We start from the raw sequence: 24,939 nt of genomic DNA, 5'->3' as shown, positions 1-24,939 counted from the left end.
ATTTGTCGACAGCAAAATGGTTTACAGTAAGAATGTTTTCATCTTTTTTACAAACTTCTATCTTTTTATAAACCATCCACATTAATTGCAAGGTTTAACCATAATAACAGTGTGAAATAAACGTTTGTTGTTGCTGTTACTTAAAGTAGGCTGATAAATCTCTATGAAGTGTTGCTGTGGACAGATACAGGCAACACAATTTCAGCTGCAGTTGGTAGTTGAGTTACTCGAGAATAGGGGGTTTAAAGCCAGGATTGGGTACCAAACCCTGGTGCTAATATGTCACCGGTGCCTAAATGTTTGGTATCCACCGGACGGAAAAGCAACACAGATTTTGGTGCCTCATTTCAGTGCCTCATAAATGCCTACAGTATGCTGCTCTCTGATGCTCAGAATTATTGCAGCAGTATTGCTACATGTTACACTAGTTAACATTAACGTTACACTTGATAGCAGGTAATTTTAGACTACCATAGCTAGTAACTGGATTAAACACGGTTAAAATGGTAACTGCTAACAATGTCAAAGTGGGACTTTATTTCATTGTAGAGTATTCCATCACTGGGACGTACAACAGTCTGCCGCCAAAGACACAAACTAGCACTTGTAATTGCTGTTGTTGGAAAACATAGCCAGGACTAAATGGTGCATTTACTTGAAAGTGGTAAACCTTGTGATGCTCTCTAAGATGTTTTTGTTGTTCAACAGCAATTTACCGATGGAATAAATTGTTATTGTTATAAGTTATTACAAACACATTTTGTGCTGATCCAAAAACTAAAGCTAATGACATTCCCATGATACTCCGCTGTGCTTTGTGCTAATTTGCAAATGTTAGCATGCTAACACACACGAATGGTGTTAAAAAAACACCTGCTAAACATACAGTAGACATGTTAGCATTGTCATTGTGAGCATTTTAGTATGCTAACGTTAGCATTTAGCTCAGCAAGTACAAGCAAATGCAGTCTCACAGAGCCACAAGCATGACTGTGGAGTAAAATATTTGGGTTAGTGTTTGTCCCTGCTTCTGTTGCAAATGTACATTTCATATAATGTACCGTCAGCATTGCAACATTGCATTTTGTTTTGCTGGAACACTTTTTCACATAAATATTTATTTACAGATTGTTACACTCATAACATTATTCATGTGGTTGTCAGGCAATACCACTTAACAACAAACACCATGTGCAACCATCAGCGAATGCAATTTCTCCAAGCGAATGGGACAAATCATTTCAGAGGGGACTTCAAAGGAAAACTACTGACCATTTCCTACCAGAAAGAAGAGACAGATACACAGGCTGAAAAAAAACTGTGATAAGAGTTGTAAAAATTGATCTTGTAACAGCATGGCTGTATATGCTTTACTTCAAAACATATTTCCCAACGCTGGTTTTGCAAGCTTTTTTTTTTTTAAAGACTTACAAGATGAGAAAAAATATATTTATGTTAATTTTCAAGATCTCTTATTCTCATTTAAGTGTCTGAGTACGGCTCCTCAGAGGAAATGAGAGTTTCTGGATGGGTAGAAAGTATACCCTGCACTGCAGGGTATACTTTCTACCCATCCTTGTGTTGTATTGTGGGTATATATGTACTGTGTTTGTATTTGTATCATCAAATCATTTCTACAATGGCCCTCAATTGCCTTTTCCACACTGTAATAAAACCCAAACAATGAAAAAATGTGCCGTCTATAAGAATTTCAACAGTGCAGGAAGGCCAATCTGGCTGTTTTAAAAGTGGCTAAAATGCCATTACTGTGGCAGATCTGGATGTGAAATGTCATATTGGAGCAGCCCCACTGTGCCTGGAGCCCTGACTAACACTGCCTCTTTGGCGACTCCAGCTGCCTCCCACTGATGAAAGACCATCCAGCAGCTCTGTTTCTCAGCAACCTTTTACCATCACCTGACCTTTGGACTGCAGAAATGCCTTTGATACCATGCCATGCAGTTTGGTATTTGCCTCTCTATATATCATGACGTGTGTTCCCCCGGGTGAGGGTGAACTTGTCTGTTTTTAAGTGTCAGAATGTAAAGTGTTTACTCTCCTACCTTTTCTTTCTTTTATGTTCAGCTGCCTTTGTTAAAGTAAGATACGGGCACTGTGGATAGTTGGTATGGTCACAGTGATATTTTTACTCAGCTGGTTGAAGGGCAATTCTTCTGCCGTTTGTAAGGAATTGAATAAGATTTTTTTTCTGGTATACTCATCTTCTTGGAAGAAAATTAGCTCAACACCAAGGTTGCCTTTGAGGTGATATGGAGGTTAAGATACAATTGAAGCAAAATCCACTGTTATAAGTAATCGATCTCTGATCAGTGCTTTCAAGCATTCATTCTTTTCCAGTCATTGTTTTCCTGCATTTCTCACAATAACTCAAAATAGGGCTAACTAACAATGGTTAGCATGGTTTCTTCAAAGCAAGAGGTTTTTGGTTCCAGGCCTGGCTTCTTTGGAGTTGTGCTGCCACTAACAATTATTACCTCTGCCAAGGAAGTTCTGTTTTCATCTCGGTTTATCTGTTTATTTGTTGGTTTGTTAGTTGGTCTGCCGGTTTATTTGTTTTTCTGTCAGCAGGATTACAGAAACAACGTCTGGCCTGATTTTCATGGACCTTTTTGGAAGGGTGTAGCAAGGAAGAACTCATTAACTTTTGGAGCTGATTCCAATTAACGGGCCAGTTACATGAACAGGGGTCAAGAGAGGCCCTTGAGCTTTGACACTTACCTGTTGACACCAAAACTTTACTATTTGTTTGGGCTGTTTCGAGTTTTAGTCAAAGTAGCTGTACTGTGGTTTCACTTTTGCAGTTTAAGCCTTTTCAAATATACACACAGTATGTGTCTGATTAGAGTGACATACAGTAAATGTTACCTTATCATTCCTAAGATAACCAATTTAGCTCTGCAGTTTCAATAATTCTCACCCAAACCGTAGGTTTTAGGGTGCAGTGAACCAGAAGTGAAATACATATTTGGATAGTTCCACGAGTTTCAAAGCAGACTTAATAGCTCAAATGACATCCTTGTGGTGCAGGTTGACCGGCCTGGCATATTTTAAGAAGAAATAATGACTTGCGACTGCAGTCAGAGACTGACTGGACACCCCAGTGCTTCCATTCTATCTTTGCCTCAGTAAATTCCCTTTGTGGAAATCATTGAACTCATCTCTCGCTAGAGTAGGACAGCTCATGATTTCTGTGCTGTTGGTAAATTCTAGTAGTACTTGGTAGACTGCTATTAGATCCAAATGCAGCTTTAAAAACAATGCCACACTGGATACAAAGCCTATAAAATGTGTGAAAAAGCATCAGTGAGGCCCCTAAAATGAACTACTATTCAGCAGTTGCACCTCTTGAAGGCCCTGGACACCCATCACCCACACAGGTGATTTCAGTTATTCTGGTTGATTGGACCACTTCTCAGGACTGTGTGGGTGTGTAAAGACTGATTGATTGGCACCTTTTTGCACCTGTTAGGGCAGGACAAATGACAGCTTTATCAATGTTATTGGTGCATGGAATTTGTAACGTAATAAATTCCCATCTAAGCTCTGGCCCACCCTCAGCAGAAGTCTAATCAGCCAGAAAAACTGAAATCATCTGTGTGGGTGTTTTTTTCAAAATAATGTTTTGATCCAAATGTGCACACATTAATGCTTTAATAGAATAGGCCTACATTTGGTTTGTTTCCCCGATTTATTTCTTTAGTGGTTATTTTCGGTGTTAGTTCTAAGTGTTGCAGAAGTGTTATCTAAGCCCCAACCCTATACCTCATAGTAGTTGTTCCTAGGCTGTCAATCTTCAAATTTTTGCATGCATTTTTTATTTCACTGTTAGACAAAAGTAATTCTTTCATTTCTAGCCAGGTTTTGTCAGTTGTAGCTAACCAGATGCTTAAGCTAACATTAGCTTCATAAGGCCAATTGAGAAAAAAGGCTTACAAATACAGAATGCACTTGATGGCTACATGTCATGCTAACAAATTTATGCTAAAGCTTCATGTCTCAGGCAAAATGTTAAATCCTCATTATTCATGTAGAAGACAGAAATAAAAAAACAGTTATTTTCTTGTAAGGCAGTTTAACATGTGTTGGTCCTAGTAATAAAGGTATCCTAAGAAACGATATAAGACAAGACTGTTATTTAAATCTAATATAATCCTCCTTAGCAAACGCAAAAGGTTAAGCAAGACGGAGGTTAGATTTATGCTTCAATGTTTGCATTTTCAAACAGTATGTTTTCACGTTACAATGCTACAAGAAAAAAGGCTTTCAGGATGAGGACTAGCAGATCATTTTGCGAACATAACACTGTCAACTGACAGGTTTAGCTGGGTTGTGTGACGTGCAAAATCCTCCAATAAAGAGCAGAACAGAGCCATTTACTCTACCGCTGATAACTTATAAGATGTGTCTGACTCATACGATAGGCCAACACCCGCTTTTGCCCAGAATTTATAAATACCAGTAATCTGCCCCCTTTTTAAAGTATAAGGTAACTTAGATCTGCAGGTATAACATCATCATGCACTTTTATTGTAAACATTGCCACATTTGTTTGAACTACAGGCTGTTTATGTTAATTTTTCGACTAGTGTCTGGCAGGAGCAGCAGTTGGGTTGAGGGCTGGGTGCCTAGGGGAGACTGAGGCTTGTGTGGGGGGGGGGGCGACCTGCGGTGTCCACAGCTGGATAGCATAGCAGAGGTTTTAAATGTCAGCGTTGAAGTGGTATGTGGCTGCCATTTGGCCTGACGAGCTGCATGCCAAGGGACTGGCAGCAGGATGTAGGGGCAGGGTGCTCCCGGTCCCAGCCATAGAGCTCTCACCTTCTGCCATTTATCATGCGGCTACTCGCCTAGCGCATCTGGCACCGTAACGTTGACAGCAGCAGGAAAAGCAGTTGCTTCAGGCTAATCGATGGCCAATGGTAATCTTTTTAACATCACAAGAAAATTAGGGCAGAAGTATCAGTTTAAATAAATTCAGTCCGGAGTATCTGTAGGGTTTAGTTTATTGGTCAGATTTTGCTTCTTAAGTTGACAAAGTATTTAAAAGAATATGACATATCATGAAAGAATGTATTGTAGTCATATGTTTATCTTGATAGAATTATCTTGTATAAATTAGTCAAAGCTTTCCTTATGGCAGAGTACACATTTTGAGTTTGTGATTGATGTAAAGCAGATTAATTATTGCTCAGTGAGCACAATACTAAAACTACTTTGCTCTCAGGAAATTAAATGTAATCAACTGTCACATCATCTTTTATTGACTTTAATTGACTGTAATTGTGAATCCTGCTGTAACTGCTAGTTACTTTCTGCATGGCAAGGTCACCTAAATTGCTTGATGAGCTGTTCATTTAGGTCTTTTATATGATAACCTTGACTTGGGAGGCAGTCTTAACATCTTCCATCCATGGTGATAAAGCATAAAATGAAACTAGACCACTCTGCTTATAAGTGGCTTTACAGCATCAACTGGTTGTATTAACTGCTTGAAAATACTCTGCTTTATCGGCCTGGAAATATTTAGAGACAACAGCAAATATTTAAGGCGAGACACCCCAGGTGGAAAAAAGTTAACTTTTAGCTATCAACATGAAAATTCCCCTAGTTGATTACTGACATTAAAACAAATATGTATTGTATTACAAGTTTTCTGTTTAAATATGCAAATGAGGCATTATCTTACTAAATATGTGCTAACTTGCATACAGAACTGATATCTGAACGTTGGATAAAGCTAGTTTACAAATTGTTGTTTAAATTTTTGACATATTAGGGTGAAATGGTTTTTGAAAAATGTATTTTTGGATTACAACCTTTCAGAAATTGTTTTAAATTTACAGCCGCAAATAGACAAAGTGGCGTAAGATAAACATCTACATGTGTATTTCGGATGTTTTTATCCCAATAGTCTGAAAGAAGACATGCTATGCAAGCAGAATAGCCTAAAAACTCAAAATTGAAAAATTATGGTTTTGTATAAATATATGTCATTTAAAGAACATTTTGACAAATATTTTACCTACAGTAGCTATACGATTTCAGTTCAAACGGCTGCTCGCATACCAGATCCTCTCAAAATAGGTGTTTCAACTCCATGTATGAGTGCAACAATATATTGCAGTTAAATCAAAACTGGCAGAAACTTTATTAAAACTGTTTTTTCTTTACCTGCCTCTTTACCTGTTATTAAATTTAGTCTAATACCCGTCACTAACTGAGAATAAATAGGCCTTTTATCCATGAACCGAAGCCAGTTCCTTAATGTGATTGCAGCAGTATATGTTGTCTTTCATCCTAATATATGCAAGCATTGCTAACATGGTGAATGTGTAAAAAGCAGTGGCAAAGATCAGACATCTGGGATTGTGCTGTGAACTGGAGAAGCATCCTACTGTGATGGGATTTTTGCTTTACATATCACAGTCATGTCCATGCCAACATGCCTATTGACATTCACAAACATGCTCATCAAATGCACAGATGCAGCTAACAACCGACGCGGTGCAGGTGGATATCTATACAAAAACCGGATTACTTGCTCATAAACAGAAGCTGCTACAAGTAAACCAAGCCTGAATCATACTTCACACCAAAACACAGTAACATGTCTGCAGCTTATAAACACACAATAACCATATGTCAAACAGTAACCATATTTATGCACATTTTATCTAGAGCATGGACAAATAACTCAAGAAACTCAACATCTCCCACTTAATTAATTTTAATTAATCTGTATAATTTTAAGAAAAAAAACACATACAGTGTGCCATTTTTCAAAGGTTTGTCAACATCAAGAACTAATAAAAGGAATTACATTTCATTGCTGGAAACAGCAAAAGGACCTTGGCATTCCAGGTCTATGAACACATGTGATCATATGTAAGTCACCATTAATTACGTTATTCACTTTGAAGAAGGAGGGGAAAAAAGGCCATACAGGGTAATTATGTTTGTGGGTGAAAATAGGCTAGATTGATTATATGCATTTACAATAATGAGCCGTCGGTGTATTATTATGTTACAGAGCCATCAAAATCTTGACATAAATCATAATTAATTCTGCCTTCAGATTTTCTGATCAGCCATGGTTTGTAATGTTGTCAGAGGTTGTGGTTTGAAGCGATGGGAGATGTGAACGGCAAACAAGCGGCTGCTACCACACTACAGTACAGCTGGGGCAGCAGCCTCATTAGGGATTCACAGAGGTGTCTTTCGACAAGCAGCACTGCTTGGTTTGGCTCGGGGGCAGACTACTATTATAAATCTGCTGGAGCTGTGAGACAGACAGACAGAGAGACACACAGGGAGGCTGCGGCGCTGGCCAGGCAGAGTGTCAGCTCTGTTCGTGCAGAGGATTGTTTTGCACTGCGAGGTCCCCCGACTCTGTCCCAGCTGATTGGTGTGGCTTCATTAGCATGGGCTGTGGCTCCTCCGATTTGCAGTAATTAAAGAGAGAAATCAGAGCGCTTGCCTCCAGTGCAGACACAGCCAGTGCCTGTCAAGTGAGATCTCTTTGGAACATATCTAGCTATCCTGGCCGCTTGCCACTCCACAATCCCCCCCTCGTCCCTAAAGTAAGAGTGAGTCTGGTGGAGAGGTATGGGGTGTTGGAGTCTGTGCCAAGTTACCCTCAAAGTAACCCCCGGGGTTACACAGGAACACACGCCTCTCCCCGCGGGCGCACGCTGGGCTGGGGTTGTCATGGCGATAACAGGGAAAATCTTTAATGGAGACACTGATGAGTATTTATGAGGCTGTAGCTGTGTGCATTTACAGGGAAACAACTCTTGGCCTATCACACGCTGCTTCCTGTGGCTCTACATGTATATCTTCACTTACACAAGCTGTAGCTGATCAATGGGGCGTATGCTCAGGCAGGCGGCCTCAATATGCTGCAAGTCGAGCAACACCCAGGTACACGTGGCGTTGTTTGTCCAATAAATTTAATCCAGCGTGATCAGAAAAATGTTGTTTTCATTTAGTCTAAACTAAAAGAATCAGTAGGCTATACTAATCTCTTGAGGGGCAATTTAAATACAAATCGTATAAGTTGGTTGTATACTCCAGACACTATCAGACACTATTGATTTTATTGTTTTTATACAAGCAAAATTGCCCAAATGTGACCATAACAACAACTTTGATTGCCTTCCCTCAAAACACCCTCCACTGTAATCGGTTGTGTTTTGCCACAGAAGTTCTTCCGGTTTCTTGTTCCCAGTGGTTTTGAATAGGTTGTGACTGCTCCCATCAGGACTTACAAGTTCCTGTATTTGGCATCTGAAGGGTGAGCTCCTGTAAAGTATATATACTTTTTACCAATATACCTTACCAGACTTAAAGTGCCACAGATGAACACTTTTTCCTAGTGTAGGAAGTTTTTCTAGAGAGTTTAAGGTTTATACTGTACCCAACCTAAATCAGGTGATCATGATTAAGTCCTGCCATCATTTGGCCAAGACACGGTTGTGACCAGAATGACATGCAAATGTCAACAACCGTGATGTTCAAAGCATTATTAAGCTGATATCCTGTTGTGTGATAGTTAAGTTATTAAAATCAGTCAAGATAGCACACTGATTCCGCTGCCTGGAGGGTGCACTTAGAAAAAGCACTCATCCAGCATGACCTGAGCTCAATCCCTAACAGCAGCCCTTCTACATTTTTCTGTGATTCTTTGTGGAATTTTAACTCTTTGGGTGATCAAATCCAGCAGCACTGGCTAACTTCAAACAGCCACAGAGAAATGTGTTTCAGAGGCTTTCAGATGTTATTTGGACCCAGGTGTAGAAAGGACCCATCCTATTGAACCCATATAGTTACTATGCACTCTACTCTGAACACTTGTCTTTGTCCCTTTGCTGTCAGTCTCAGTATCAGAGTCTCCCAGCCCACTAAGTCTCTTGTGACAAGGGTTTCAATTATGAATGCTACCTTTGACTACCTCTGTTATTCTGTGGCAGCCCACATACCCCTGCCTGCCACCACTCATGTGTGACTTGATGTATTGTCTTACTGTTTTTCCCACTTTCAAAATTAATTGCAGTTTTATCTCTCACCAAGATAAAAAAAAAGCCAGCTGAGAACATAATAGTCTAAAAGTAGTGTGGATTCTATTCAAACAAAACAATTAAAACCGTGGTGTTTTTCTCGCTGTTTTTGACTGTGGACATGTTGGATGAGATTTTAGTGGCAGTTCTTCTTTTATCTTTTCACACAATAGAATGAGGTATTACCTTCAATTACCTGTCGTGTGATTGGGTTGGGTTTTAGATAATTCAGATCACATTCTGGACCTGGCCATTTTATGTGGTGTCTATTGACTTCTCACCTACAGTATTGTAATATCCCCGTTGGAAAAAAAATTACATCTTGAAAATTATTCTTGTTTTTGTGATTAATGAAAATCTCAGCGTAATGTGCTCTGTCTTAGGCCACAGTGCAAATATCTTTACTGATACTGAGTTGATTTTACTTTCATTTTTAGTTTTGAGCACAAATTGCTAACTTAGTTTAGTTCATTTTGGCTGGCACTTTAGCATACATGAACAGTGTCCTTGTCAGATGCATTGCTATTGTCAACACAGCTGCAGGTATAAAGAATCATTACTGTCATCCAAAACCAGTTGGGAATTAAAGCTGCACCTTGAACAAATTAAGAAAAAAAGTAAATCAACTCTACTTTTGCAAACATAGATGATGGGTTGGTCTTTTCTGGAATTAACCAAGCCAGTATTGAAAGGGAAGATCAGAAATTGTAAGTACTCTTAAATAACCACTCAAATTAGTTTTTCTGTGCATTATTGGCAACAGCCTAAAAGTAATTTGATTACAAGATGTAAATGATTGTATGTAAGCTTGTTTGTCATCTCCAATATCTTAGCAAATGTAACTATTCACGGCCGTCCGAGCTTTGGAATTTCCAGATGTTAAAGCAGTGTACATTGGGGTACAAAGTAAAAGAAATGCTCTGCATTTAAAGCGTTTGAAGGGGGATGTTTTTTAGCCTGTCCAAAACAAAAACAAAAAGAGTATTATCTATTTTGCCCTAATTGTTAGCATGCCCAGCTAACTAGTTTACTATCTACAGTAGGCCAAAAAAACTCATTAACTTACGTTTTTATTTTGTGAGGTTACCGGTTACGTTTTTTATGACTAACACATCCAGTGTTATTTATTTCCTCATATGGAAACCAATACTGGGTGCTCTTAGAGTTTAGTGTAATGCTAGCAGCATGCTGGCAACACATTGGTTAAAGTTAAAATTGAACACATTGCATTCTGCTTCTTATACTAGGACTAATCAGTGAATTTTGAGTAGTTAACTGCATATGTCCTGTTTAAGAATGGAGAATTTGACAGGTGTATAAAGAGGGACTTAGCCAACGCTAAATTAGACTAAAATTGAACAGTTTGGCTGAACTCGTAATACCATATGATACAGATTAGTCCATAAAATGCTGCCTGTTCTTTGTTTTACCTGCATGTCATAAATCACCAGTAAAACTTCAATACTCTCTGTACATGTAAAGCGATTAAAAGGAGCACTAAATATGTATCACTTTGTTGTAACACTCATCTTACAACAAAATGTTCCATCATTTTCCAGATGTGGTGGGATTTTCTACTCTAGGCCATGACGCTACAACAGTGTCGTTTTGAAGTGCACAGTGTTGTGAATCTGTGTGGGTTTGCCACTGCTTTAAATATAGTCAGGATGACAGGCATAGCATTTACCTTGATGTTTACTGCTTTGAACTACTTGGCATGGGCAAGGCCTGGGCTGGGATTCACATAAGAAAGAAGCCTATTTGTACAAGCCCATCTAGGGAAAATACCAGAATGACATGGCTGACACAGGCTTTGAATGGTTTCTCTCTGGGCAAGTGATGAGCATTAAACACAGCAACTCAAATGTTTCAAGTAAACCCAGAAATGGGACCTTTTTGTGTCTTTGAACATCATCCATTTGGAAAAATTGTGTTTTTTTCTCTCACACTCTCTCCAAGACACAATGCATTTAAGACATGTACCTCACTGTTAAGTTTATGCACCTCAAGTGATGTTTAAAAAGGAGTTTACATGGGAGAACAAAGTGCCACCTTTTCTTTAGTTTATCTCAGTATATGTGCTATTTTATGACTTTCAGACAAAGTCAAACTGCAGCTACCAACTAAAGAAAATAACACAATTACATCATTGCACTGTGAATTCAAATATATAGACTTTTAAACCAATGGTCTGCCTATATGAGAGCTTTGTTTTATTACAAATGTTAAAGATGCGTTTGGAGATAGAACATTTAAATTCCAATATCAGCAATAACAGTAACAGCTGGTGAATCTGCTTTTTTTTTTAAACACCCAAATGTGTTTTGTTTTGCACACATTTCTCTCTGCATAACAGTTTGAAGCTAATCCTCCAACACCTTCCCAAATGGAGCTGAAGCAACAGTCTTGCTCAGATATTATTATGAATAATTTATTGCACCACATTTTAAAGAGCCATGCAAAAGTCCAACTATTTTTGGTGTAACGGTATTACGCGTTAGTTAGGTCTGCAGGTACACATTTCAGCTGTTGGTGTCTTGTACAGAAGCAGTGTAAATGGCATTAGCTTCACACTGATATTGTTACAGTGTGATTGGTATGTGGGACTGGCTCAGTGTGCTACTGGGCTTCTGTTTGCTCAAATATATTACAGTTCTGTGTCCAGGCTAAGGTGTCTTTGCAGGTATACACACTCAGATAAAAATATGTGCATTTTAGATGTGTTTTGCGAAAAATAACTACCAACACTTATGCATATATATTCAGATTGCACTTTTTAACAGACACGTTAATATGTTAAAAATTGTGCAATATGTAGGTGCAAGCAAATATTTAAGTTTAACTTATTGTCGCTTTATCCGTCTCAAGTCACATGCTCAAGCATCAGTGGATGTCTCTGCTCTGCTATCTCATTCTTGCAATTGATCATGAACATTCTTCTTCCCCCCCTCTCTCAGCAAAATGGTGAATTGCTGCATACCTCTTTCTACTGTTGTTTAAACACGCTAGCTGCTTTTCAATCTTTTTTATTAGAAATGTGTCACAGAGGCAAACACTAGAGCAGCGCAGGAGAGGAGGACAGATAAGCCTGGCAGGACTCATGTCGACTTTTCGTACATGTGTTACCCCGAGGAAGTACTTACCGGAGGAACACACGGGTGTGACAGCTTCTACGAATATCGCCAGTGACCATTAGAGTGGCTTGTAGTTTTTTTGGGAGAAGGAATCGATACACGTCAAATCTCCCTGGTGTGATAACCATTAGCACTGGCCTTGCTGGAGGATGTGACATGAGTTGTGAAATCGTACTGTGTAGTGCATAGTAGTGGATGAAATGTGTGAAAATGTGTCCATTTACGCAGAGTTCAAGTGAAGGAAAACAACAGGTGCCAAAGTCAGGCTTTCCTTCAAAGAGCAGGTGAGGATGGTGTTTGGATCTTGGTAGACATTTTCTTTTTTTTCCCATCCACTGCAGTGTCAGGGGAAAAGGCTTTTTTTGGTGGATTTAGATAGGCCTGACAGGTGGGTGACCAGAGTATCTTATGATAAAGAGTGAACAGGGCTCTCTTCCAGTTCACCAGAGAACAGAACAGATATGATCAGGTATGGTTGATGTAATGTGGGGATGGATATTCCTAGGATTAACTTTTGGGGCCACTATTCCCAGTAATAAAACCCCTCACTGGCAGCCATGATAAAAGTCTCCCACCATGCGTTACCCTTGCATCCATTTTGCATTCATGCAATAGCGAGCACTACAGCCGATTCTTTCTTGTATTCAAACTGAATGGTGCAAGATAACAAATTTGCCTCACAGACGACTGGTGGTCGTACCATTTTGGTGCCCTATGGCAAGTGAAAAAACTGAATGTGGATGCTGAATAATTCCTGATAAATGAGGATGCGAGTGTGCAGGAAGCATGACAGGAAAAGTGGCATTCATGATATTTAAGGAAGGAACAAATTTTCCAATTTATTTTATTAAATAAATGCAATAGTAAAATGCATTCACAATGCATTTCAGTTTTTCAGCATGATCATACGCAAGGTCTTGTATTCTAAGAGTTTTGGAGATGCTAAATGTTGAGTCAGTTTGAGTGTGTTCTGCTTCAGATTGTGTCCCTGCGGGCCGCCTGGTTGGCTCTGCTTTTTGAAGGTGGGGTGGCGTCCGATGCAGCCATGGACCCAGGCTGGACAGCAAGCTCGTTTTTGTTCTCCCCTTCACATTGCCAACTCCAGCTGTCACACAGAGGAACAATAGAGAGGAGGAGGGGGTGCTTTCTGAATGGAAAAAATAAACTGGAGAGCCCCCGTCACACAGCCCCTCTTCCCAAGACTCGTCATCTGCATTTGACAGGACCCCTGTTCTCCTCTCTTCACCGCCCCTTTTCTTTTTCATTCTCCTTTTCTCTCTCTGTGCACTCCATAATCCCCCTTGCTCTCTCTCTCTCTCTCTCTCTCTCTCCCTGCTAAGTGCAGCTGTTGCTCTCCATTCGATCTTTTTTTCAGACTGATTGCTAATTAGGATAGCTTTTTGGTGAGTTTTATCACTGAGACTTGTTAAACTTGCAATTTTCCTCTCCTTTTTTTTTATTCCGGCAAATGTTAGAGGCAAGCAAAGAAAAGACTTAGCCAATTATACACAATTTACTTTAGGCTTAGTATTTTTTCAGACTGCACCCAATGTCCTATGCAGCATTCATATAGTTTACAACTACTGTACTGTGTGGTAGCCTCTTATTATAGTGCTCACTTCAGCTTTGAATGCAAAAGCCTACTTTGAAGAAAGGACTGCCCCATCTCCCTTATTCTGCTCACATAACTGAATGCCTGGGAGAGGGAGCGGAGGAAAAGGAGAGCCTGAGAAAACAGCAATTCACACACCAAACACAGAGACCCCTAGTAGCTCAACAAATGAGTGTCTAGCCCTATGTCCATTCATATCGCCCCTCGGCCCGCAAGCCTATTAGCCAGGCATCGCTCCTTGAACATTCACTGTCGACAACATGTGGAGGCATCGCTATAGCAACCAGTGGATATGACATGTGCAATGGATGGGGACTCCTGAGCGGCTGAATATAAGGAGGGGCTCAGCCTTAACTAAATGATCGCAAAAAACCCAACCCCACCACCTCCCATCTCTTTTCATTGGCACAGAAACGCTGAAAGGACTCACTCGTGGGGCTTCTGCACATTCTTCCGAGGCTCGGAAAATCAGGCGGGCATGTCCCACATTCTTCTCCCTTTTCTTATTCTCACCGACTCTCCCTTTTTTTCCTTTTTCTTCATCTTCGTGTTGAAGCCGCGGTCTTTTGTTGGCGCTTGCGGACGCAAAGGACCCTCGCAGGGGAACTTTTGGAGAAACGGACAGAGTGGGCGGCCGGTGCGCGCAAACGCTTCTTGGAGCTGCTGCGGCGGGCGTCAGTGGTTAACCGTGCTCTGTGGAATACAGGACACAGCATCCTCCGTTGGTTGCGACATGTGCGCTCTGCCCTGCGACATGGATTTTGGTAATTATCTCCTGGCTTAAAACGTGTTTCTGTCTTCCTTTCTGTGTCGTGTTTAATGTGTTATTTTTAAAGCGGCAAATAAGTAAAGGTGTCTTAAAGGACCGGCTTTGAAAACTCGTCATCACTTTTAACATCAGGTTAAAAGCTGATTTTCGATGCGAATGAAAATGATTTTTAGTTTGTTGCACCATATTTTTAAGAGCTCTGGTTTCATGGTTTCATTTAGTTTGATCTTTCCTACTGCGATAGTCTGCTGGAGATCGCATCTCCAAAAGCTTATGTGATAAAATATGGTCGAGCATCGGAAATAAATGCACAGTTAATCTAAACGTAAACTCATCGAAAAAATCCTAGTAAAACTGGACCTTGAGCCCGGTGGTTTGCTGTGTGCACATCTGGCTGCAGGAGACAAAGTTTGTGTCCAGCTGCATCCTGCCTGGTGCTGCCCGGCAGCAGCTCCAACTCCTAAACTCAGTTTGCTTAGATAATTCTGTTCCACCTTGGTAAGTAAAAAATAGGAGCAACCATCATTATCTTAGGTAATTTATGTTGTATTATTGTAATATTTTATATTCTTAGATTTATTTCCAAATAGGAAATGGATTAACTAACATTTATAAATATACATTTTATGGTGCAATATGGTGGACCTAATATGAGTTTGCCCATATCAGATATTTTTTTATTTCTCAAATTAATCATTATTTTCAAAGGTTTTTGGAATTTACAAATTCGTCTAAAAAATAGGCCTACCGATTTCCATTAGTACTCAGTACAGTGTTTTAGAGTATTTGGTGTGGCTAGTGTTTTCTTGGATCTATGGAAAAAAGCATGCATGTAAAATGTTGCATTTTGTGTGGGAGCGTTTGTTTTAATGGCAGGGCTAACAGTCACATTTTATTGCATGGAAACTTGACTTTAAGTGTATCTGATTTCTAACCTCTTACATCTTCAATTTTAGCTGAAACTTCATTTTCTTTTTAAACAGGAGTTGTGTGTTTGGAGAATTTTTCTCTTGTAGACTACTTCTTAAAGGTATTGTGATGTGAGTGAATGGGTAGCCAACCGCCCCAAAGACACCTCTCTGCCTGACCTTTCCCCTTTCATTTGAATAATCCAGATCACCGAAATCCATCTGCCCCTTGTCTCCTCTCAGATTGGCTAATTCACCACACAAAGGCCGTATGAATAGAAGAAAGAAACAGAAGAGGAAAGTCTGTTTGAGGCAAAGAGTAATTTTCTACTGAGTGTTAATCCTGCACAAATAGCAGAGATGATTTAAAAGGTATCAATAAAAAGATTAAAATTATATTTAATAAAGGGGAAAAAAATCCGATTTTTTTATTCCATTTAAGTATTTTCTTTAAATGTTTGCTCTAATATTCAGATCTAATATCTTTGCAAGTTTAGATAATGTAATAATAGTTTGATTTTCTGAAAATCTAATTTTCATAAAGCCTATAGATATTTAACCATTCAAATGTTTTTTTCAGTGTTTATATTTTAGTGAGACAAATCTGTTTTTATTCCAATTATAGGGAAATAAAATGATTACTGAAAACATGAAACATATTGTTTTTAAAAGGCAAAAAGACAGAACTCTAAAGGCCCATGAAGGTAATTCTTCACCTCACCTCTCCTCCCTTTTCCACCTCCTCTTTCTCTCTTCCTTTTAGTATCTCCTCTGGTTTCTTTTTTAACACGATTACCGCCATCAAACACTCTTATGCTTGCAGTGCGTTTCAAGCCTGTTCGCTCCCACAGTGGAAAATGCCTTTTCTTATTCATTTCAAGGGGTTGCCATAGTAAAAGTAACCACAGATTGTAGAGGGCCACATCTTTGATTAACTCGATAGGACTTGTATTTTTCTGTTGAATAAAGAAAATCTTTTAGTTAGAGGTAATAGCTTGCCGTTGTCAGGCAGATTTGAACCAATAGGTCTGTAGGGGGCACTTTGGTTTCAAAGGCAGCAGTGATGTGACATGCTGTGTCTCCAGTGCAAAATATGTTGAATACTAAATACGTCTAGAGGTTTTTTAACGTGCTATATATTCAGTCTTTTCTTGTGTGGATATGTGAGAGAGCATTCTGACTGAAAGGTTTGCGCCCTCAACAAGTACTCTAGCAAATGAAAATTGTCTATATGTTGATTCAATCATTAAATAACACAGACAAGACAGTGGATTGAGGCCATCCCTCCCCTACCCATACACGAGCCTCTTCAAACCTCTCAGTTGTTGTCTAACCTCTTAATGCTTGATTAAAACTACATGCTCAAACCACTGCAATTGCAATCAACAGGATCTCTCGTCAGGCCTAACACAATAATCGAAAAGACCTTGGCATCCTCATAACCGCTATAACATGAGCCACAAGGTCAAACCAAATTGTTACTGGTGTGAGGTGAAGTGTCTTGTTTTGAAACTGGTATAACAAGATGTAGCCATCCTTCAGCCAGCCCATTAGATCCCTCAGCTAAATGTCAGAGCTCTGTCATATTTTTCTCATGCTGTAGGTTTGATTCACTTCACCCATTAATCTTTCAATATTGCATGCAGACAATTAGGAGCCTGCTAATGTATTTGTGAACCGTTATTGATATTGCCCTTTTGCAGATGTAACTGTTGGCATTTATGCAGCTGATAAAATTTGATCAAAACTGTGGAGCTGGCTTTTAGTGAAACCCTATATATTGTGTCAGTCATAGAGGACAGTAAGGATGGTTTATGTGAAGTAACATATGCTTGGAAAATAGTATATTTCAGATTTTGTGGGTAAATGCAACACTAACTTGGCATAATGTCTATATTGAATGCAATCAGAAAAGACAATCTTTAACAAAAGCAACATGTTTGGTATCGTTAATTATCCCTCCCAAATATTGCTCCTAATTATTGCTGTTATGCTCTCAAAATATTCTGCATCAGTGGGGCCTACAGGGAATTTATCATTGCAGTAAATGGCCATGATTGGACCAGTTATCAACACATAGGCCAATCCCTAACCAACGCTGATAAAAATTGCTTAGACGATATTACAGCACATTAAAAACAGGTCTGCCATAGTGAGACGAACCCTATCTTCCTGTTATGATGAACATGCAGTGCATTTGAAAAGGCTTTGCTGTTCAACTGGTGGTGGATGTATGAAGGTACAGTCTGGGCTGCCTGTGTCTCTCCGGTCCTGGTAGACCATTAGCTGTGCGACTTGAGCCAGGGCCTAATCCAGCCAAACTCAGGACCAGGGGAGCTAATTAAGCACAAGCTTTTACTAAATGGATTACTAAATGGGGTTGTAAATATCAATAGTGGGGCACAATGTGGAGACAGCACTGGACAGGGGCAGGTATTAGAAGTTGAATGAATCTGAAAGCATATTATGAGGCCAGTATTAGAGCTGTCTAATGAGAGGGGCCAGTCAGACAGTAGTGGTGGGTAGAAGGAAAGAGCGGGAGACAAAGTGGAGGTAGGTAAAGAACCCTTGCGGCGCTGTTGCATTCCCCTTTTTTTTCACGGGAAAGCCGAAGCATGCTTTCAGCTGAAAAGAGATGCACAGCAGACTTGATATGGCGTTTGCTGTAAATCAAAAAAGACTACATCAATCAGAAAGAAGACAGAGTGGCATTCTTTACTGTTCTGACAGTGTGTTCTCACTCTTTTTGTGTGTGTCTTCTAGAGGGGCAGCCTGACCCAGATCCCCGTGGTGAAGGAAACCAGGGTGGAGTCGGGCCAGTTCCTCCTGCTCTCCGTCCTCTGCATGCTGTTCATCCTGGTGGCGCTGGCAGTGTCCACGACCTTCTTCTGCGTGCGCCAGCGCTCCCACCTCCGCATGAAGGAAAAGTTGGCCAGCCTGGGTACTGACACCAGTACTGATGCAACGGCAACCTATCAGGTTAGAACAGCCCCCTTGCTATGAGCCAATCAGGGGCCAGGACACTTAGCCTGTGCTCTGCCATTGGAAGAACACACGCTCTGTTCGGCTACAATAGATTTTCTCGTTGTTTTTTTGAGTGTGTTTGTTTGTGTGGATATGTTTGAATGATTCTCTTCTAACTGTTTCCATGACGATTTTTTTGGCTGTTGTGATGAAAGTGAATAGCTTTTTTGATAAAAATGAAAGTTTTTTTTGTTCTTTTGCAGTGCAATAATTGTGCATTAGAAATATTTTTTGACCTAATGCTCCAATATATATTCACTCCATTATTCAATGCTCAGCCTTGCATGAGAAGTGTGTGTGTGTGTGTGTGTGTGTGTGTGTGTGTGTGTGTGTGGTGTGCGTGCATGCATGCGAGCAAGATAGAAAGAGCGACAGGCCGCCACTGTGACCTATTCCCTCTGTTCCTCCAGGGCCTTAGACAGCCTGGGCTGTATTGATTTTAGCGTTGGGGCTCAGCTGTGCCCAGCATGGCACTCAGAACATATTTATCAGCACGTCGAGTTAACATTTTCAATATTTAAATTGGTTTTCACAGGGCTGCTTTATATATCCAAAGCTGGAGGTGTTACATTATTTAAAGATGGCCACAGAGAAGCAAACAGAACATATACTAAAGTATGTCCATTTTTGTTTATTATATATCTGTTTTTCAATTTTTTTACATTATTTCTTCTCTGCAAATTTAAGTTCTTTATGGAACCTGTTCTTTCTCAAGATGTATCTTTAGGGATGGATAACTGCTCTGTCAGGCGTTCATGTGGTTGTTTTCTCAGTGACAGATACAGTTGGGTTGGGAGAGACATATTGTTGCACGTACTGGAGATGTTTCCTCTTGACCTGGTTGGCTCTTATTAGTAATAGGGGAGGGAACAGGGAAGATTGTAATCCCACTACCAGTGCTCCTCTCTGGGCTACATGTGTCTGTCCTTTGGCCCTCTCTGGTGCTAACTGCATCTCACTGCCTGCTCCCGGGACGATTTCCTGGCTCCAGTGCTGCACGGCACTTTGCAGGAATGTTAAGAAGTAGAATGAATTATGAGGTGGACCTGGATATTGCCCCGAGGCCAAGGCCCAGGGAACTGCTTCATGGCTCTAATCATTAAAGTCTGACGGCGGGAAAGCTGATCCAAGACCAGGGCTTAGAGGGGCCTGTGCTCCAGAGGGAAATATCACTATGATAGATCATGAGATAGCATGTGCTTTTACAAGGTATTTTCTCTGCTCTGCCCTGCCCTGGCTGTTGTTGAGTATGCAGATACATTATGTGGACATGACTGGCTTAGCTTCCCAATACCAAAACAAAAGCTTTTTTTTTTTCTTTTCTTTCTTTTAATTTTATATATACTAGAGTAGATGTTCCCTAGTTAGATTTTTTTGATGCACAGTTTCTGCACTGAGGTATGATGGGAGAAAAGCCTTGTCATGGGCAGAAGTGTATTCTTTGTAGCAGTGGCCCTCTTGGCAAGTCTCAAAAACAAAGAGATATCTATCAAAATAAAAAAATTATACTGTATGATTGTGAAAAAGCATTTTTGTCTCCTTTTGTTTTTTTTTGTTATATACATTTACTGTGGAACTCCTATTTGATTGATTGATAGATTTTTCAAATTATCCTATCTTAGCAAGAAATGATCCAAATTCTTCTTCTGAAGAAAGTCGTTTTTGCTTTATAGCTTGACTGTGCAGTATGTTGATTTTTTGCAGAATCATACTTTAAAAACTCAATTTTTGAACAACTAAAAGATCCATTTTTAAACAATGAACACACTCTCTGTGTGGCAGCCAGGTGTGACTGACTGAATTTATTCTCTAAATCGTGTAGGGTTCCTCAACCATGTATTTTTGACATAATTAGTATAAGCTCCATAATCCATGAGGATAAGCCATTAATCTACAGGCAAGTGAGGACAGATCAAGTCAGCCAAGATACAGGATGTGCATTTACAAAACTCAGCTTCTAACAGCAAGGATAAGCACATAACATGCATTCAACTATTGTTATGTGCTTGAAAAGAAGAGAAATACATAAAACCTTGCAAGAACTCTGGAAAAAAAACTGCCTTTTTGATGATTAGTGCTTCACTATTATCTCCTGTAATCCCCAGGAGCTGTGCCGCCAGCGTATGGCAATCAGGACGTCGGAGCGTGTTGAGCGACCGGAGACCCTGCGCAACTCACGGCTCAATAGCGTCTCGTCCCAGTTTAGCGATGGCCCCGCAGCCAGCCCATCAACCCGCAGTAGCACCTCCTCCTGGTGCGAAGAGCCAGTGCCATCCAACATGGACATCTCTACTGGTCACATGATACTGGTAAGGAACGTGCTTTGACTCCAAAGACAATGTGAGCAATGATGCATGTGGTGGGAAAAGTAGCGAGTGAGGATGTTGGTTGAAGTGCGGTTTGTTGTCAAGCCATCAGAGATGTTTTGTGGTTCTTAGCATGAGATTTTACAACTAAACAAACCACATCATCATGTCTCACTGACTATACACTGAACCTGCCAGCAGGGGCGTCCGACTGGGGGGTACTTCTGTTTGCCATGGGGCGAAAATTTGATTTGATTTAAATAAAACGCATATATCCACATATTCGGTCAGCTGTAACATCTGGACACCACCTGTTGCAATTAAGAGTGTGTAAAAATAATTTAGAACCAAAAACTTGAAACTGTTTGCAAAAGGTAATAGATAAACAGTTAAGCTACTTAGTTTAAAGAAATGTAGCAACCAAAAGGTTGGATAGTCAGTTAGACGTAATGGATACACAGTCAAAATAGCCAAAAGTAATGCATACCCTAGTGAACTAGTTTGATAAAAGCAATTTGTGGAAAAAAGGTTGAATAGTCAGCTTAAAGTGATGGATCATACTTGGCTAAAAGAAATGGATAAATGGTTGAAATAACATTAACCCTTCCAGTACTCCAAGTGGTGTAATAAAAATGCGTGTACAAAGTACTTGACTGACTGAACCTGAACACTGACACTTCAACTTTATGTAAAATTATTGTAACAATAAACTGCTTTACACAACATCCACTTTAAAATGTATTCAAATGAACACATTAGGAACATGCCAGGTGATGTCGATGTAGGGACACTTGGGATCATCTGTAAGAGCCTTTGTTACGTCACAGACGTACAGAAACAGGAAATTGACATGTTTCATGTGAGCACACCATATAGTGTTTGCTTTTAAAACTCCCTGTGCCTATGAATATGCTAGACCCTGTGCTAAAAAACAACACCTTGATTTTTCTCTGTTTATCTAATTGGATGCGTCTATTTTTCATCCCTCTATCACCTCATTCCCTTCAGAACCCTGTTATCTTTTTTTCCCATCACTCTTCCTGCTGTTTTCTCCCTCTTCTTTTATCTCAGCAGTGTTGTCTTAATTTTTTCCCCTCTAACTTTTTTTCTTTACTGAGTCATTTTCTCTCTTTATCTTTCTGTCCTGTGTCTCTCCTTTGTGTCATTTTCATCTTTTATCCCCTCCGTCTCTCTTACTGCAGCAGCAAAAATAAGGCAGACATTGTTTTGCATGTGAGAGCAATATTATTATCATTTGGATGTTTAAATTTTTTTTGGGTTGAAAAACCTTTTGGTTGCCAACGCTTCCACAAACACACAATGGATTGTTTTAATTTTGTACAACTTTCGCTTCATTCATTTGAGACAAGCTTGATAAAAGAGATGGATAGATGCCTTGCAGTGTTTCCATTAATGGTGAGAGCATTCATCACACCGCATGTCTAGCATTTATATTGGGAGGCGATAATGAATGAGAGTGAATCTGAGTAATGCCTTGTATTTGTGGTAATAGATGGGTTTTGTTGCACTCGTCAAGCCTTGTTTGTAAGACCTCTTTTGAAAACATGGACAATAGGAAAGCATTTAGCCCTGCAATAACAAAAGCGGCACTGTGAATCATTTCTAGGAGCTGTTATTATTAGCCCTAGTTTTTTCAACTCAGGCACTGCAATGTAGAAAGGTAAAACACTCAGGGACTTTTACCTCTCTTTCATGCCATGATTGACAGGGAGATGTCCTATAGGGGTTCTTCTTCTTCTTTCTTAAACATTCCAACGCCATCTCACAAGAAGCCATGTGTGAGATTGCCTTGTTATCACCGATCTTAGACCTATATTTTCCCACCTCATCTCATCTCTCCTCTCCCCTCTCTCAAACATACATACACACACACACACACACACACACACACACATACACACACTAACATACAACCACTATGAACTATGATGTTGCCCCCTATCATTCGGCCCCCCTCAAGACTTAAAAAGCCTTGCTTAGCAACTTCAAAAGTGAAATTGGATGCCTCTGTGTGCTGTGTCACCAGGGCATCACATCTTTGCCATCTTACATTTTCTATTTTCACTCTTTAGCTTTTCTCAGCAGCAGTATGGTGCATGCAAATGTTACCTACTTAATGACTGAAAACCTCAAACATGATTACCAGATGTAACATGGAAGCATGTGGCTGTATTTTTGTGTTCATTGCTGCAGTCCTTTCAGCACCATGGACAGCACTTTACAGTCAGTAAACCTGTTTTTTCTGACAAGCATGTGAAACAAGAAAATCCTCTGTCCACCTAGCTCTTCTACTGTCCAGAAACAGGGTCAAAATGTTTATGCAGTTGTGGTCCTGTAGCATTACCTTTGCTTAATCACCTCTCTAAAAGAGAAAAAAAAAATCAATAAATGTGTTGCTTGAGGCTCCTTTATCATTATGAGGAGTGGTTATTGTTCTTATTTTTTAAACGATTAATTATTTGCTCGAAAGGAAAATAAAAAAAGCCACTGACTTATGTAACATGTTTTGCCCTCAGTGGGTTTTACTCCTACAATTTTAAATTAAGTTTATCAGCAAAAGAACAATTTACTGTCCCATTAAACGCATACAAAATTGTTATTTTTAATTCAACTATTATTAGCTAGCACACAAAAACAATACATTAATACCATTTTCTTCACCTCTCACTGCTGTTCATCATATCATGAGGCGCCGTGTACAAACTGTTACCAGTATTGTTCGTTTTAATTTGACAGCGGAGCTTGACAGTGATGTGTTACCTGTTGTGTCTGGCTCCCCTGGTTGTCCCTTCATCCTGATTTCACCCAGCACCCTTTGCTGCAGAGGAGACTGCTTAGGAAGGATTAGACATTGTTTCCCTGACACCCAGGCCTCCCATCCCAACCCTCTGATTGGCAGACATAATCCCCCCATTCACTAAACCTTCGTTACCCTGTCTCTGGAATACGCCAAGGTCCACTGCCTCTCCCTAGGAACGGGAGAGCTTGATAAGGGCTTGCTGGCTGAATTGCATTAAGCTGCTAAAATGTGAATTTGGAATGCAATCGATTCAGGGCATCGTTTGAATAGAATGGGAGGCAATTCAGAGTGGATTTATCAAGTACATGGAGATGTAATATTGGTAGGGGAGGTGGGATGCTGTCAGGCTGGCAAGCCGAGAGTACTTGTGCCGGGTGACAAGAGCATAGTGGTGACAGGCTCTGTCAAGTGGCCATAATGGCATGCTGTCATTTTCCTGGGAAGATAGCTCTGTGTTTGCGTAGGTGATGCACAACAGTACACATGTAATAAATATATGTATGTTGGCTGCTATTAGAATTGACATTAACTTGATTTTCTTTTTGCATGCATAACATTAAAAACATTAAAAGTTCCAACAGGGATGGATCAAATAACAACGAAGACATTTACAGTAATGTTTAGGTAGTATCCCTTTATGTCATTAATGGTTCAGATAGAACACACTGTGCTGTTGTTTTCTCTCACAGTGCAGCTGCGAGAATTGCTTTTCAGTTCTCAGTGTGGCATTCAAGACCTTTAAGTGTCACCTTTGGTACCATATTGAACAATAAACTTTGATTTCCATTGTCTGTAGGATTTGTAATGTTCTTATAAGTCTCCTAATAGCCTTTGCGGGCATGCAGGAGATGTTTTTTTCAAAAGCCATCAAAAGTTAATTGGCTATTATGTGTTGGACAAGCTTATTTTTGATTGTCATCTATGTAGGAATTGTATATATCCTGCAAAGACTTGGATTTCCCATTTGACTGACAGGAGTGAACACGTGGGATGTAACAATGGAGTGTCACTTCTCTGCCCAGCCTACCTATACTGCCTGAATATGGGATAAAAACCCAGCACATCTGGGTATCACTTTTATTGTATTAGCCTGTTGATCCCTGACATCAGTTTATGAGTCTGTAATCTTCTTCCTCACACAATAGCGGACTAAACCATTTAACCCCATTGGGAGGGAAGCCATGATACAGGAGAGGAAGTGAAACATGGCGCTACGCTACAAAAGATCGTCTTGTCAGCTACAGCCTCTAAGCTCCCTAAGACACACACACACACACACACACAGACA

The 24,939-nt window shown here is 40.0% G+C and overlaps 1 protein-coding gene across 1 annotated transcript in view; it reads left to right on the top strand.

The window, feature by feature from the left end:
- Window positions 1-24,939, top strand: part of ptprn2 (protein tyrosine phosphatase receptor type N2) — a 115,583-nt gene that overhangs the window by 71,258 nt on the left and 19,386 nt on the right. Inside the window, exons 12-13 of the mRNA XM_034861989.1 lie at window positions 18,264-18,479; window positions 20,630-20,833. Of these exons, the coding sequence (XP_034717880.1) occupies window positions 18,264-18,479; window positions 20,630-20,833 (420 nt within the window). The remainder of the gene's footprint in view (window positions 1-18,263; window positions 18,480-20,629; window positions 20,834-24,939) is intronic.

This window comes from Etheostoma cragini, chromosome 22 (genome assembly GCF_013103735.1).
Source record: "Etheostoma cragini isolate CJK2018 chromosome 22, CSU_Ecrag_1.0, whole genome shotgun sequence".
In the NCBI taxonomy this organism is placed as follows: domain Eukaryota; kingdom Metazoa; phylum Chordata; class Actinopteri; order Perciformes; family Percidae; genus Etheostoma; species Etheostoma cragini.
This window is presented reverse-complemented; position numbering and strand designations above follow the sequence as displayed.